Source organism: Anneissia japonica, unplaced genomic scaffold (genome assembly GCF_011630105.1).
Source record: "Anneissia japonica isolate Jap-2015-1 unplaced genomic scaffold, ASM1163010v1 scaffold284696_len117094_cov170, whole genome shotgun sequence".
NCBI classification, from domain to species: Eukaryota; Metazoa; Echinodermata; class Crinoidea; order Comatulida; family Comatulidae; genus Anneissia; species Anneissia japonica.
In genome coordinates, this window is record NW_022687646.1 from 50,602 (window position 1) to 68,926 (window position 18,325).

Below are 18,325 nucleotides of genomic sequence, written 5' to 3' on the forward strand. Positions count from 1 at the left end.
CCAATATGTATAGGCCTACTGTACTGTAAACTAAAACCACACAATATAAATTAAATATCCATTGAGTGATTTTAAAAGAACAACAGCGAAGCGAACATTCTCGGTGGAATGGAAGTCGAAACTACGAACTGGTTGAGCTGAATTCGAGCAATCATCGACATGTAGAAATGTCAATGAATCGAGGGGGTGGCTCCCCTTCGCTCCCCCTCTGGAGACGCCACTGAACACAAGACAGTTTCGTGTCTGCTTACGAAGATAATCCTCTAAAAATGTATTTATATCTTCAAATTGCAATTGGCCTCTCAATATTAAAGTTCATGGGCGCATATCATGGACCAGGAAGTGGTAGGGGGCTTTGGTCCCCCCACATTTCGACCGCAATGTGATTTCATAAATTAAGGGTCAAGAGGGATGGGGAATTTCCTACGTTGGACAGGTTTTGACCCCTGCCGTCCGACAACACGATGAGGAAGTCGGATTAAACATTTAGAAGAAAATAATTTTTCTGTTTAGATAACGTTGTTTTGATTGTCAATTACTAATATTATGGGTTAAAAGCACAGTTTGGACCATACTAAACCATAAAAAAGGGAGTGTCAGAATTAAACGTCAGAATTAAAGGGCCAAGAGGGATGGGGAATTTCCTACGTTGGACATGTTTCGACCCCCTGCCGTCCGACAACACGACGAGGAAGTCGGATCAAACATTTAGGGAAAAAATAATTTTTCTGTTTACACTGCAGATAACGTTGTTTTGATTGCCAATTATTAATATTATGGGTTAAAAGCGAGTGTCAGAATTAAACGTCACGGAAGCGCACTACCACATACCACCAATAGTAATCACAAACCACACCCTTCAATTTCTTCCTTACTGTAATAGTAACAAACACTTTTTTAAACTGTTAGGACTTCAAAGAGCTTAAGTTTAAAGACATCATATTGTGGATAAAGAAGTTGGTGACGTGGTCAAAGACATAATGACAGAAAAGTGTTCACTAAAGAGGCCAGGATCAGAATGTAACGAGCTCCATCTGACATTCCTGCACGAATCTTTGCAGCAGAAATATAGGTGAAGGACACCTAGTTCTGTATATACCAAAGGCCATAGAACGGTTTTTCTTACAATAGTTTCTGTGACCTTGCACAGCCCCAATGGTCACCTAAACACCTATGCCATCTAGATGATTGTTCAATGAGAACCATCTTGTTACCTAAGCCAAGATAAGTTATAACTTTCTGGCCCTAAGGACAGTATTCTACTGACGACAGTGAGTGAATGAAGGACAGAGTAAAACGTTTGAACATTAGACTTGTATCTATTAGGAACAATCACCCAGAGGTGACGAAACTAGGGGGTGCTGTGTTATGTGTGACCGGGAATTTACTGCATCAGTTGGTTGTTACCATGCGCCAGTGATGTTGGAGTTTAAGTACAGCAAGATGAAACTATTATGTAGGCCAAATGAATAAAGTTCGGAGTTTGTCGGGTAGTGAAATGATTATTGTACATTTTAAGCGCTAGCTAAATTCTTAAGTGTAAGCTAAATTACGGTGATTAATTTAATTAGCGAAGATATGGAGACAATTATTTCGAAGTTTCGACAATGCCACACCAATACCTCTTATAAGATCAGACAACGCAAATTGTATCATACCACAAGAGCCAGTAAGACTCCGACCGCCCTCGGGACTTTGGATTGGATTGGATCGGATTTATTCGGTGTAAACACCAAGGATAGCCCACGAAAGTCTACAAGAAGACTTATTGCCTAGGGTCCTTCTGGTGGTGATTGGGCAGTACACCTGGAGACAATCCCCTACTTCTTTCCGAAGAGTGTACTGCGTTCTTTAACGTGCACATGGGCCATAAATGCACACGGGACCAACAGCTTAAACGTCTTATCCGAAAGACGGTGCGCTATTGTAACTTGTATTTCAGCCCTCCAGCTGAAACACAAGGAGAGGCAATAATGGGAATTGAACCAGGGACCTAGAGATCTCCACGGTTCAGCGCACACACAGTGGCTACCTCCAGATTAGCCGACTGAGCTAAGCTCCTCTCCAGACTGATCTGGCTTCCTAACCAATCAGCCAAATACTTCATTATTTATAGCAACTACTCAAGACCTGATGAAAAACGTCAAGCGTCTATGGGAGATAGATACCATACCGTACTCCAAGCCATGACAACTAAGTTATTAGGGAAGAAGACAGTCACAATTAATGTCAACAGAGTCAGTCGTTATGCCTCTCTTCTACTATGTGTAGATAATAACAGCGCTTTCCAGACTGGACACGAAGTAATATTTTCCTTACTAAAACGAACTGAAAGTTAAGACGACTTACAACCAGACTTCTCAACAGAAACTCACAACCGCTTTATCTATAAGTTAGTGGACGGCAACTGCGTGCAACAACTACACAAAAGAAATAATAACCAATTAACCAAGTCGTGGTTTATTCATGTTTTGTCTCATAATGAGAAAAACAGACTGGTTTTCAACTGTTCCTTTGAATATCAAGACAAAATCTTAAACAACAAACTTAAACAACCCTTGGAGTTACGCTCATCGGAGCCATTTTTAGAAAACAACACCAAATAGCATCTCAGGATATAATTCTTTCACCATTTCAATAACCAAATACGACTACTCTATGAAAATAGACCTTTATTAAGTTTCCTGTGGAGAGATGCCCAAACAAATATCGAACCACAAAACTACGAGTGGCAAGTCTTGTCATTTGGCACTACGTGCAGACCGTGTTGTCAGTGTCACATTTACACTACAGAGAAACATATCTCTACACGCATAGAGAGGGAAATGAAAACGTTGTCAGATCTGACTTGGAAGGCCATTATGTATGATAGCAAAGATTTGTACACATTAAGAGAAGGCAAAAAATGATTAAGGGGTCCTCTACTTTTCGTAATTATTTCTTTTTTAAGTTGATATTCCAGAGGTAACGAAACTAGGAGGTTCACTTGCACGCGTTATGGAGTGTCGTAGTTGTGTAGGGCTAAACATAGTGTGCAGTCAGTTGGTTGTTACCATGGGTTTCGCTGTTGGTGTGGAGATTTTCCAGTAGTTTTTTTTAATTGCCAGCAAGGTGTCATCTGAGTTGTGTGTAACGAATGTAATATTACTAGAAACTTCCAATAGAGGTCATGGCACATTAGTATCCTGCGTGGTGTTTCCGGGCACTCAATTCGTCAGCTGACAAATCAAACGCCAAGACTTTGCAGAAGCCATCTCTGCCATAGACAGATGGTGGTGTTGTAGGCCTATGTGAAAAATCAAGATCGGCTGGCATCGGCAACCGATGTTTACGCCTATTTTTTTTTATTAATTTTGATAGTATCCCAAGGTTCCACTCTACACCAAATAGTCCCATCAATGATGTGTATTCATTAAAAGCTCGTGTTTATTCCCACATTTGCTGAAACAACAACTATGTATTAGTTGTATAATACAAATATTATTAATGTTATAACAACTATTATAAATTGTTATATTATGTTACCGTATTTATTGTAATCATCATGTTATTTTCTTTGTATTGAATACGTGTAACTTAGCTTCAAATGTGCAATAATGATTATGAAGAACTTGAAACTTGTAAACATAGCCTACAAGCTGGGTTTGTAAAATGGAAATACGTCTATCTGAAGATTTTTCATATGTTATTTACTAAACTCGGTATGATTACATAATTATCCGATAAATAACATACGGTTTTAAGTCTTAATATAATAACACACTTTTCTCCTATTTCACAATAAAACTATCTTATGTAAAAGATATTGGTGTTTGTTTTTTTTTAAATCTTACTATCTAGGTTTAATTTGTACTTTCATTGTCGAAATTTATATTTTTGAGCAATGCATGCCTATTAATAGACCAACAGTGATTTCTCGTATCATATTGGCTCGATCAGATCACGTGATTATTCGATAAAGAGCAGACGATTGTTTGATCCATTAGGGTATCTAACAACATCTTTAGTTGATAGGTCAATGATTTTCTGACGGACTTCGCTAGCAGCTACTCCACGAGATCGTAAGATCGCAGCCACTCCTGTAATACAACACAGTAATGTTAATTCATATAGTATATCAACATTTTCTATTCTTTGTTATTTATTTACACTGGATAAAAATAATAATAATAGGCCAGTGATAGTGACGATGACAATAACGTTGACAATCACAATGGCATTGTCGATGCAAAGACGTTAAAACAAGCAAGATTGGAACTGTGTGCCCCTTCACAGTAAAATTAGCCCTCTCGCCAAGATTGTTTAAAAAGTGGTGAATTTCAGAAAATGTTGTCCAAATACTTTAATTGGTGGGGCACAAAATTTTAAAGGGTGGATACATTTTTGGTACTATTATGGTGTCGGATACAACGCTGTAATCGATACATTTAATTTAATTTATTAATGCAAACAATGTACACTTCAATTATGAAGAAACGGAAACAATTCGTTAAAAAACTATTACCTACAACATGGAGTCTGTTATATATACAAATATGCGTAAACTACGTGTTGATGTGGATAAAGATTTGAACACCCTTCACTGGCCCTCCCCTTCCCGGAAATCGAAGTCTCCCATATTGGTTCAATCTCCTAGTAGGTCGAGTGTGTTTCGTCAGGAGCTATAAAGTTAGATGTTATAATTTTGTAATCATGTTCGAGTGCATGTTTGCTGTTGTGTTAAATAATATAATTATTATAATTTAAAGTGGTAATTATTAGGTGTGTAAAAATATTTCATAAAATATGTAATAGGAACCAACAAAATACTGTTGTATTCCAACTGCAGTCCATCACGTATGTAAGGTAATTCCCAGGAACTGTGGCTCTCCTAAAAAATCACTCTCTAATGTTTTAGGAGAGAAATTAGGACCAAATAATCCATTCAGTGGTTACGCCAGCGCGGGCAGGGGCATTTTCTCCCGTCAAAAAGGCCTGAACCCCCCTGTCGTCCGACGCACAACTAGATCGTCAGATCAAAAATTTTAAAAAATAATAATTTATCTATCAAATAATGTTTTTTTTTACTGTTAATCCCTATATTGTGGTCTAAAAGCACATTTTGGACCATACTAAACCATAAAAACTCTCCCCGTGAACCCTATAAGGGATTTTATTTTATTCCGGACCGTCGACCGGGGCTTCGTCGCCCCACTTACCTGGGACCCCTCAGTTGGACATGTCGGCCCCCGTGTCGGCAAATTTCTGGCGCCACCGCTGGATCCTGAACAATGACCAGGGAACAGTTGATCACTGTTCCCTGGTAATGAAGCAATGTCCAATGCAACGAGTCAGTGGGAATATATCGCTTTCTTTTCTCACTCCCTCGTCCTTAAATCATAAATGATATTTTTACCAAAATCCGATGATAGTTTTCATTTTAGTAGAGAGAACTGACCCAACAACTTAGCCTGCCGCGCGTGATAATTATCGTATTTAGTGATCATAAGCCAAGATCGGGACTATGCTAAAGATGATTCAATATCTCCAAAATTTCGATCGTAACCTTGAGCGTATAGTGACATTTGTCAATTTTACATGCTGGCCTAAATATAAAGTCAGACTAGCCTGTGCCGATTATTTATTTATTTTGTTATGCTCGCGCGTTGCTGGTTACTATCAATTTTTTAGGCGGTACTTTCTAGACCTACAAGTCCTCCCTAGAGTTTAATGTTATGACCTAAAAGGAACACTTTTAGGTCGGGAATTGACCGACCGAAAAGAGGTGTTGCCATGTGAATCCACGTGAAGGACATAATTATTCGAGAATTAAAAACAGGAGGAATAACATTGTTTTAATTTGCTAGTTTTGGGTGACTTTTACTGGACTGTAATGCTAGGGCTGTGTTATGTTAGAAGATTTATGTGTATTTTTAAATACCGTAAGTGGTACTAGTTAAATCGCTTCTGTTAAAATATGTTTCTAGCACTTTATATTTAAAATTAAATTTGTTTATAATACATGCATATGCTAGTTTTCTGAAGAAATGTGATATTTTCTTTATCATTAAATAAGTTTTCAATTATATCAGATGAGTTTGGAGATTGGTAGTGTTTCACTACCGTGTCTGGTTATCGCTTTTGTATTTTAGTTTTATTTAAATATTTAGCTGCATACCTCAGACTTTATTCGAATGTAATACACGATATGCGATATCAAATGTTAATGGACTTGTAAATAGTAGGCCTAAATTAGTATCAGTGTATTGTAGACGGCTTCAGAGCCCTTAAAATGTTATCCTGTAAGAATTACTTACCTGCAACATGAGGTGCGGACATAGATGTACCACTTTGTCTATTTGTACCACTATCACCGGAATAACTAAGAGATTCTATGTCTACACCAGGTGCGAAAATATCTACACCAATTCCGTAATTAGAAAATGAGGCTCGGTTGTCGAATCTGTCAGTGGCCCCGACAGTAACTGCCTGAAATATAATTCAATGTTTTTGTGTAATGTAGATTTTTTGAACAACAATTCACGAATTAAATATAAAATTGATTTTTGGTCGATTTGGTTTGCTGATTTTGTTTTTATCCGAAGTACGGTAACTGGATTTACAAAATCAATCCTATATTAAGTACTGTAGATAAAGAATATTTATTAAGAGAACTACAAAATTCATATATATGTAGGCCTATATATATATATATATATATATATATATATATGATATATATATATATATATGAACTCTCTTTAATTTTTAGTATTATTGATGAGTCGCTGACAGTTTGCATAGGTCTCACCCAGTATGATGCGGCATTCGTATATTTTATTGTTTCATCTCATTATCGCCACTTGCCTTTGTTCATTTGTTTATGCAATGTTATTGTATAGGCTCACAGATTTTATACCATGCCACCGCTTTCTACCGTTTCTATTTTATTTATATATCATGATGACAGTGTCTACCGCAGGTGCGACCGAAATATTCGTGATTAATAAATGTTATAGGCCTATGTTTCGTTATACGTCAACTCGATTCTTCATTTGTTTACTTATGCTTATATATATATATATATATATATATATCTGTCTCTTATACACATCTAGATGTGTATAAGAGACAGTTCGGTGATTCTTCACATGCATTTATGTTACCGTTTCCTGCGGCGACCACCACAACAAAGCCGGCTTCAATCAAGCTCTTTATAGCATCATCTAACGCTACAGACTTGGGGCCTCCAAATGACATGGATACGATACTACCACTGACCCCATTTTCCAGTATATGATTTATACCTTAATAGAATAAATTAATTGTTAAGATGAATGGTTTAAATTTTATTTTGTATACATTGATTCCAGTGCACACGATCAATTTATTAGACCGTGATTGGAGGGGAAAGAAGGGTGGGGTGAGGGGGTAGGGGGATTATAGTAGGATGTCCTATCTTTACACTTGATTATTATGCTCACATGACAGGCCCAATAAAATAAAGTATCTGAAGCATATATATGTTTAAGCTACCTTCTTCCTAAATAAATATATTTTAAATAAAATACTAGTGCAGAAACAAATTGTATTGGACGTCAGCAAAACATTGTAATCCGTTTGTCTTTAATTATACATTCTATTAAGGACTTGCAGACTTTTTTTCCAAAGCAACACTATCTTATAGTAGGATAACATACTATAACTACAATGAAACTTATTTTATTTCATTTTATCACTATAATAATAACAATTTAACACAATTAGTGTTAGACCTAAGCCCATGGTAATCACACTGGGGTCGCAACCTAAAAGCGGATCGCCAATATATTGAGTAGAGTCGCCAGACATTGATGCAAAATGAATGCTTAGTACTCTAAGCTTTTTGATGTCATAGGATCTGTGGTTTAGTATAATAAAGCCCTGTCTTTCTTTCATTTGACAAGAACTTGTGACATGCCTAAATATTGTCATGATGACGTCACATCACGACCATATAACAGGCACATCATGACTATATATGGGCATACAGTTGTTTGTCAAACAAAATCTGATAGTCTCGACAAGGCTTAAGCTTGCCTACGTTAATCAAGTTCATTTTGAGGGATGTCGCATTTAAGTGACAATAACAGTATTACACTTTACTCGGTATTCGACACAGGCAAGTAGATAATAATAATAGATAGTATTTGTAGCGCATTATGCCTAGAAGTCCTTTGTGCTCTTTCCATTACTACCCAATCGTTGAATCAAACACTGGCCTTGGTATTAAAGCCAAGGACTTTAACAATATAAAAAAAAAAACGTTTTCAAAGAATGGGTTGTGACCCAATTAAGGTCGCTGGACACTAAATATGAAGATAATATATTTATGTACTCCATGGTTGTTACGGTATATCAATTAAAGTTATCATATTTTAGTGACAATGCAGGTGTTAACATTCATTTGGTGTTCGACACAGGCAAGTGGTGAATAATAATTTGTGACCCTAAAATTGATCATATCAATGCAATTCAAAATCATAATTGTTTGAGCTTTATGGAATGGGTGGCGCCAGCAGGGAAATGGCTAGGCTAGGCGCCCGTCGAGGAGAGCTGGCCACAATTCGTCGGGGAGAACAGAAATGTATATATATTTTTTACATTATTAGTACACTAAAACCGATTAAATACCGGTAAGCGTTTGAAACCCCTAAATTGTTATATTTTTCGGGGCTTCTCCCCCTGGAACACTTTCGAAATATTTTGAGCGCGCCTGATTGACCACTATATGCACCATTGTTTTCTGTGCTTGGTTGATTGCTTACTTTTCAATGCTTAACGGATGTAATGCACTCTTTCGAATTTTTTTTTTCTTTGGTGGATGGATATAATGCGTAACTCTCATATTAATTTCATATTTCTAAAACTTTTTGGGGGTATATAATGAATTCCCATGATAGATTACATCGATAGGATGCTCCTAAGCCAAAAATGGTTACTAACGCGCCAAACTTTCAATATGAGGGATATTCGAGAAGCCAAGCGATAGAGGATCCGACGCTAGTCGGGTTCGAACCATGGTCTAAGCAAGACCGGAAAACCATTCTTCTAACCCGGATCAGCTGGGTTCACTTCGCCCTTAATCTACAGTATAAATTTTACACAATGTATACATTAGACTTGAATACAGTAGACTGAAAATTCAAGGTGTTAGCGCAATGGTTAGAACTCTCCATTTCACTCTCATCAGTACATCATGACATTGCAGCCCTATTTTGAGTCTTGATTCTCAGTATCGTCGAGTTGTTTTTTCATGGTTTTTTTCACTTCATACTTTGTATATTTGATATTGTTATTCAGTAACATTTATTCAAATCGAAACATGTGAAAGTAAACAATTAATAGCTACAAATTACGATTTAGGAATCAGATTAGAAGTTAAAAACTTGTCTCAGAATGATTCCTTAACGAAAGAGAATGTAATATATATATAAAAATTTTAAAAAATAAAATAAATAAATAAATATATAAATAAACAACATGCAAAAAAGTGTATCTCGTATCAGATTATGTTTCTCTTGATTTAAAATTTTGTCTTTCTGAATAAAAGTAAATTATTGCAACTATTGATTTCATCATTTTGTAATGTTTTTTCTACATTACTTACTCCTGTCAGAATACACCAAAAATTAATAATATGAGGTCAATTCCTGACAGTGACAATAGAAACTAACCTGCTATGATGACGGAACTAGAAGTAATAGAGTCACACCCAAATACACGTACACTGTTTATTTTCACACCGGAGGCAACCCCGTACGTAGCTGCGGCAACTGTACCGGCAACGTGGGTGCCATGTCCACTGCAATCCTCTCCCTAGAGAAAAATACACAATAATTTTGTTGATAGGCATTGACAGCGTATTATTGTGTGAATATGATATCTATATTTTAGGGACACTCATCAGCATATGAGTACAATGAAATAATGTGTAAAGTATCGGTTTAAATGGGATTTGCACCCCCTTCCCCAAGATAATTTTCATTTTCCCCCTCCACCTCCCAGTTTTACCCCAGTTTTTCCCGGAAAATGACCATTGTACGATTGGCCAAAAAATAATTTCAAGGCCACCGACCACTTAAAAACAATGCATTTAACAAACTTTTTACATTTATAATAAATATACTGAGCATTTAAATAAATATAACAAGCACTTAGATGCGTTACCTGTTAATTGTAATTGTAATTGTTATTATTTAATTGTGATTTTATTAACTATAATTGTATCTCCAGTCTGCCCTTAAATTTTCCTCTTAAATTTTACCTTGCCCCTCTAAATTAGGCGTAGTTGTTTAATTTATTTTTTCCAATGTTTACCCACAAGGATGCACATTTACTTAATGTTGGATATTAGCATTTAAGGTATAATTTTTATATTATATAATTATATTGCCCAATATTAATTATGCTTTACTTGCATATTTTATTGTTTATTTTAATAGACCTCTTACATTTCCAAGCTCCTCTAAGTACCGGTAAGGCGTATTTATTTATTGTACTTTTTCCATTGTTTACCCATAAAGACGCACATTTGCTTAATGTTGGATATTCGCCTTTAAAGATAATTTTTACTTAATTTAATTCCTCAATGCAGCGATTACTAATGAATAAGTTAATTTTGTCACCACTGCCGTCGTCGTTGCCGCCGAGTCGTTGTCTATTATTTTATAATTTTATTTATTATTTATATTATTTTGTCGTTATTCGTATTCTTACTATAGTCATAATTTATTGTTATAATTGTTATTATTAGCATTATTATTATCATCATCATTAAGATAACTATATATATATATATATATCTTACTGTGCCATTAACAACTTCGTGCCAGTTCTCTGCTCTGCCGTCAAAATCTACGTGTCTGGTATTGACGCCAGAATCGACGACGTAAACGATCACGCCAGTCCCATTCCCTTTACAGATTTGATAAATAGAAAAGAATAATCAATTAGAATAGACAATATAATGATGATGACACATACAAAAAAGTCAAAAAATGTTTAATGCACCTATTGATCTATATTTTTCAAATGTATATATTAAAGGACAAAAACACTGCTACAAATAATATACTATCTGTGTTTTTTCCTTAACAGCGATACTTTTCCTAAAATATTTTTTTTAAATATGTTAATAATTTTCTTTCTGTGATGATTACATCAATATGATTGAATATAAACTTATGAAATACATTTCGATTATTAAAAAAAATCAGATAAAATGAACCGCTCCGCCAAACCAAATTAATGTCATTAAAGATTATAAGCGCTAATAAAATCGCCAAGTTTAATAGCTATGCTAAAGTATAGGGTCGCCATAAACGTTTGAATACCAGGGCTACAAGGTGTCATATTTCATTCCCGTCACTTCTGATGAAGGAAAGCTCTACAATTCTTTAACATTCCTCGTGGTTAATCTTTGAACAAGCATGGGAGAGGAACTCAATAAAGAGCTTTTTTGTGTTTCATTAAACCATTTGTCGGCATTAATATAGAATTTTTGCATGTCTTTTTTAACACAGTCTTTCCATCTCTTTTTCGGTCTTCCGGTGCTACATGTACCATCACCAAGCTCATTATACACGAATTGCTTGGTATTAGTCTGTGGTTACTCATCTGGTCCTTCCTTCCTTCCTCCCTCCCTCCTTCCTTCCCTCTCTCCCTCCATTCTTCCCTTCCTCCCTCCATTCCTCTCTCCGCTGGTTCGAACTGTGCCGCTTGGCCGGGTTCTGAAGGTGGAGCAAGACTGTCTTCCCGGATAAGTTTTCGATGCTAAGAGAGACGTGCTTGTCGAGATGAACACGTTACACTATCTAAGAGAGTGCGAAAATTCCATGCGGCAAGTCTTATACTTGCCATTGAATGAGAAGCATTTCGAGGTATATCAAGGCTGCAGGGTCCCAGAGGCTCCTCCCGTCGTCCGTCACGAGTGCGTTGGAAACGCGATCTATCTAGTCCTGTTCTTTAATATATTATTCTTTGTTGAATCTGTAGCAGATTTAAAGTACAGTGGGGCCAGGGTGGTAATAGGCTGCCATTCCGTACTCACGTTCTCCAATTGTAGGTCTAAAATACCGCAGTGTAGTGACGGGGCACACAAATCATCTCTAACAGTCGAAAAACATCCGGTCGTGATTTAAAGGACCGGGGGAGATTGGATCCGTTGAGAGATTGGATCCTCTTCGCCCTAATGGTTAACTGTCTGTGAATGTTTTTCTAGGGGTCATCTCTTGATGTCTCTACCGTTTGAATTGTCTGTCATGGGTGACCCTACCGGAAGCATTTGCTTCCACCACCATTTCTCAGGAGGCAATTAGGACAAAGACCAGTTGTCTCTAGGATATAGACAGGTGTAAAAACATTAATTATATTTTTCCATGTACGTATTTGTTTATTTTATATATTAACGATATCCATCTGTCCTCTAATTTGCTCAATTTCTTTCTCTATGCGATGATACAACGGTTTATTATTCTAACCAAAATATTTAATCATTATTCGATACTTTTAACTCCAGTTTTATTCCCATGTCCCAGTACTTTTCAGCAAACAAACTTTTAGTCAACCACAAAAAAAAATGTACCGTCATCCTGTTTTTGACCCCCAAAAGGCTCAAAAGCATCGATCTGTCAGTCTAAAAAATGTTATCGGCAATCACGAAATACCTTCTGTTCAATTAGCAACATTTTTAGGAGTGCACTTAGACAGTGGGCTCATGTGGAAATATCACATAAGCGAATTTCAGAGCAAAATTTCAAAAAGCTTTGGCATCATTTCTAGACTCTCTTCACTTATTCGTTCTTCGTATTCTTTACTGCTCTGTCATTCTTCCTTCCTTACTGCAACATTGTTTGGGGCAATACTTATCCATCTAACATCAACAAATTTCAAATTCTTCAAAAAAAAAGGGGGGAGGGGGCTATCAGGACCATATCTGACTCTCCACCTCGGTCCCATTCTTCCTAACTGTTTCCCAATCTAAATCTTCTTAAAATATACGATATTAAATTTAATTCAGTAAGGTATATTTGTATACTCCGCCATGCATTCGATCCTCCCCGATCATTTAAGTAACTTGTTCATGCCTAATTATTCTTTTCACAGTTATTGTACGCGATCTGATATTCGCAACCGTAATCACAGCACAAACTATTTCCAACACAACGTTCGATATACGGGCCCCTCTATTTGGAACAATTGACCAATCTCAATTACCAATGCTGTTTCTGTTAGAGCTTTTTTTAATAAACCGAAAAAAAAAACACATAATCTCAAATTATTAAATTTTGGTTTAAATTTATTAGGTTGAAAATTCGTCATGCTGTTACGTATTGAACTGCTTTTTTTTTTTTTTTTTTTTTTTTTTTTTTTGTCAGGCCGGCCCAACACAAAATGGTTAATTTCTTTCCTTCTCGGGTCCTGGCCTTCTTCCCAATTTTTGTATTTGCAATTTTGTTTTTTCTTGTGCCTCTGGAAGAAAATAAATGTTTTGCTGAAGTTGAATTTGAATTATTTTTGGCTGCAGTTTAAATGAAAGTAAAAGAGCGTTACAATTCGTGGTCCCTGAAAAGTCCCTGAAAAACCACTATGGCCTACAAATATTTTGCCGTACTTGCAAATATCTTACCCGGAGGTGAATATTTTCCATCCAATGGACGTTTGCGCTGGTCAATACGATCTAAGCCCCAAACTTCGGTATCTGCATTCATTTTAACTAGCATATTTTTTTCGACATACTTCACACCATCCATTTGAAGAATCTACAACAATAAACGATTTTAATAAACATTAATCGTCATATAAGATATTGTAGTAGTAAAGTTAATATACAGTAGTTACTTGAAATTTCAAAATGCTAAGACATTGATTTGCCTTAATAAGGCTCTGGCTAGCCCTCATCTACAAAAATGGGTTTAATTATGTTTAATGATATATGTCAACTTCTAGATGAACTGTTAGATGTAGTGCAACATAAATTTAATGCATTTTTTGCCTTTGTTTTTTTGGTGGGGTTGGGGGGCTTTTTTGTCCTTAAGACCTTAACACAATTGTTTTGTATTCTATTCTCAGGAATCAATATCCTTAACAATGGGTTTATTGTTATAGAGTTCTTATTTATTTTTAACTCATTTTCTGCTTTAGATTCTTCCATTGATATTATAATTTTAACTAGAGGCTGCGCTGACTTTGTTCGCTTATCCTCTAGTACGTTGAACATCGCGATTAGTTTTGATAAAATAGAACAATTATTTATGACCACTAAAAGAAGATTGGCCTAATTACAGACGGAAATATACAAACATTCTACGGAAATTAATCACTGGGCCTAGACCCAAACGTTCATGTTGCCGTATTTCTCATAGACAACTCATGGATAAATGTGGTGGTAAATGTTATATATTTACTGTGTCCATTATTTAAGTTGAAGGCTCCCCGTCGTTAAAAAAAATGTGAATTTAAATGAAGTAAAAAAATATCAACAATTCGATATTTTTATCTTATTGAAGACTTCAAAAATCACTACTTAAGCAGTCATTACAATAAATGCAAAACTCCATTTATATTTATTTTTATTTAAACATTCAATTAATAAGAAGTCGCATGATTATGATCGTGCATAATATGTAAAAGAAGCATATTTTAACCATTGCATATACTAATACTGATAAAATATGAAATAATAATAATGATAATAACAACAAAAGCCAATGACGATGACGTAATAATGATGATATTGATAATGAAGAAACATTGCTTCGAAGTAGTTATTCCTTAATGCATATCGTCATCTTAATGGATGCAGGCCTAAAGAAGTATTGTGTTAAAATATCAATGCTTACCATATCTAGCTGTTGGTCATTAAGATCAGAAACGACTGCTTTTATCCCATTTGATGGCGCATTGATGGCTTTACTTGGCGAAATACGCTTGTTGCTTGATGATCTCATGTTACCTATTCTTTGTTTCATAGATTCAGGATTCTCATAATCCTGTTTCAAGGAGAAGAAACATGTAAGAAATGGCAGATATGCGAGGAGAGGGATCGGTGTTCGCAGGTTTACCAAGGTATACTTACAATACCTCTTTACTCATTGGCGTAGCACAGGTTTGCCTTTTTTTAAGAGCGCCACCCTTGTGTCAACCACCCCATTCCAAATGTGGACCCTCCTAACAGTACTACCCAGCACACTAATGCAGTACGAAGTTTTCCCTAGAAAAATAGCGCAATAACCAACAGATGGTGCACTATACTGCGTAATTGTGCAAATAGCAACACTCACTCACTTGCTACTGTACTAGCACCAGCAGCACCAACTGTACAGCTGCAATCGCTGTGGCCCTCAAACGTGCCAAATTTATAATGATCAAATAAAATTGAAAACCAAAAAAAACCACCTTTAATTGGAGGCGTATGCCTAGATTATAATTAATTTAGGAAAATAATGTACCTCTTCGGAGATCCTGTCTTGTCGTCACATGTTTAAAAGAAAATGCCGTTTCATTTTCGATCTCTGTTGTTTTCATGCATCAATTACTAGTGCTGTTAGTTACTACGCATGCGCATAAGTGTGAATAATTGGTTGCTTTAGATTTGCATTGCCAACGAAACCTCAATGGCCCAGTTGCTTAACGTCTGCACAGGTTGGAATCCCATTTGGGGTAGCTTTGTTCACACTTATAGATTCCTCTCTTTAACGTTCATTATAGCATAACTGAAAGTTTATTTAAAAAAAATAAAGCATATTTTCGAAGATCCCGTCTTCCTTAATGCTTATAAGAAGTAGGCGTATCATAAAAGTTATTATAAGTCAAACGCGACGTCATCACTGTAAATTCCAATGCTATTGCCTATCCCCAAAAGTCCAATATTTGTGCATATAGTGTACGCTTGACTTAATCTTTTTTTAGGTTTGTGTGCAAAAGGTGAAAACATTTTTTTTTGCATATATGGTGTAATTTTGCCCAGGACGCAAATCCAAGTATTGTATCGCAAATCCAGTTATTGTCTATTCCATCACGACAATAACAATTACTATTAACATTGCAGTACTCGCTGCTTACTTGGACTCGAATTCAACCCTGGTCATCAGGTACAATCTCGGTGGTCTAGAGGTTTGACGTTAGGCTAGTGATCTGAAGATCGTGGGTTCGAGTCCCACCAAAGAACAACTTGCGATTATTTTCGCAATTGATTATTGTCTATTCCATCACGACAGTATTAATGTCAAATTTTTTGCAGTATCTATTGTGCACCGCGATGAAATTTGAAGTGTATAGGAACTATGTTCAGATTTGTAAGTTCAATTGCTTAAGGAGAACAAGTTTAAAGGCATAACAAATTAAGTTTAGTGTCTGTTGTTCATACTTAATATTGAAATTGAAGTAACTTTCTTTAAGTTCTAATCAAACTTGTTACTGTAGGTCTAAATAAATTAGATTATATAAATATAACTTACCTCAATGACAATGATGTAATTATTGTTGCCATCTGATTTGGCATTGTACAGTGGGGCTTTACCAGGGCTGACAGACGCAGATACAGTATTCGTGCATTCTGTAGGAGGTGGTGGTGGTGGTCGGTACGGTGTACAGGCTTGGTTAGGCTGCGCTAATAATAACACGACCAGCACAGTCCCAATTAGAGCTAACATGCCTCTATTGTGTACTCCACCGTTCAATATAGTGTAAATGCAACGAGACAATTTGATTGCTTTAGTTAGGCCACAGATCCCAGATCATATAAGGTCAGTGGTCAGGCCAGTGCTTTATATAACTTCTAATCCACCAATCAGCGCATGCTAATGATTACCGGTACCCAATAATAGCGAGGATAAGAAGGCCTAATTCAAACAATCATTCGCTCTTCTTGTAGCCATTCTAGTTATTAAAAGAGATGATCTTACAAAAAAAATCTAAGCCTGCTCCCTAACGAAGGCAATGAATTTAATATGGCACTAACATTATGGAACGGACCTTTCTTGATGTCAGTCATAATAATCCAAACGCGGTATTCAATAGTCCTAACCCACAACATTTTCCACACATAAATACAGTATTTTGACATTGCATGTGCAAAATGTACCAGTTTCTCGATCTTTAGTGATTTTTAAATAAAGATAGTGAAAGAAAACAAATGCTCTTCGATTACAACAACCCTTTTATCTCTCTGAAATTCTAAACACCTATGTCTCAAAACGCCGTCTTCACTTAGCAAGTAAGAGTGTGGACACATCTTCAAGAACGATGTATTATGAAATATTGAACATCCTATTAGTATTCCTCTTTAAATTATTATAATGTAATATGGGGTAATTGTGGCTCTATTATTTTTTTTAAGTAGTACAAACTGTACAACATAGAACTGCCCGAATCGTATGTGGTCTATCTTTTGACACGCAAAGTAAAGATGCACTACAAAGAGTAAATTCGTTTAACCTTGCAATTAAGGATGAGTATGAATGTTGCATATTAATATATAAAATTACGACGGGACGTGCAGCCGCGTATCTATCAAATCAAATTTAGTTAAACTAAAAACTTCAATTATAATTTAGACATTGCAATACAAACCTTTATGTTCCGAAGCCACATATTGAATATAAAAAAAACGTAATCTTTCCTATAAGGAGTGGGGTGGAAGGGTCATAACCTGGAATAAGTACAATATTAATTTGAATGAGCTGCCACAATCTCAATTTATTCAAAAAAAAAGAAGAAAAAACGTGTTAACAGGTAATATAAGTGATGTATTATATAATTGTTTTTATATTATATAAATTATATGATGTATCATTTGTATAATATATTTAGATATATATTTTGTATTGATTTGTATTTCTTTTATTTCATCACGAACTTAACGTGGAAGAACACCATTGGTGAACGAGCTTTTATATTGTTTATCATATATTTCGTGAATAAATAAATATTTTGATTGTTTAAGTCTTCTCATTGTCCCACCTTCAAATTCAACGAACCTTTGCTTTTTTTATGCCTCATTTCCGTCGAACGACTTACCTTGGACTCATTTAAACTCAATTTAAAAGTTCCTTTAGTTCAATCCATCGAGTGTACTCTGTTGGCACGTTCATATCTACATTGTCTTTACTTTTCTATGTATTACTCTACTATTTATTCAGTTCATACTTTATGTATACTTTCGCGCCTTGGGTCATTTATTTTTAAATTAGTTCATAACAAGTGTTTGTTTATTGTTAATAATAATAATAATTATTATTATTATTATTATTATTATTATTATTATTATTATTATTATTATTATTATTATTATTATTATTATTAT

At 35.5% G+C, this 18,325-nt stretch overlaps 1 protein-coding gene across 1 annotated transcript; it reads right to left on the minus strand.

Annotated features, from left to right (window-relative positions):
• Positions 1-3,668: 3,668 nt before the first annotated feature.
• Positions 3,669-16,673, minus strand: LOC117120577 (aqualysin-1-like). Its single transcript, XM_033265605.1, has 8 exons — positions 16,479-16,673; positions 14,862-15,011; positions 13,649-13,781; positions 10,829-10,935; positions 9,696-9,837; positions 7,165-7,286; positions 6,297-6,468; positions 3,669-4,079 (listed from the first exon to the last, which is right to left on the minus strand). Exons 1-8 carry the CDS (start codon positions 16,671-16,673, stop codon positions 3,949-3,951), a joined length of 1,152 nt encoding a protein of 383 aa, XP_033121496.1. The 3' UTR covers positions 3,669-3,948.
• Between the last annotated feature and the right edge of the window lie 1,652 nt (positions 16,674-18,325).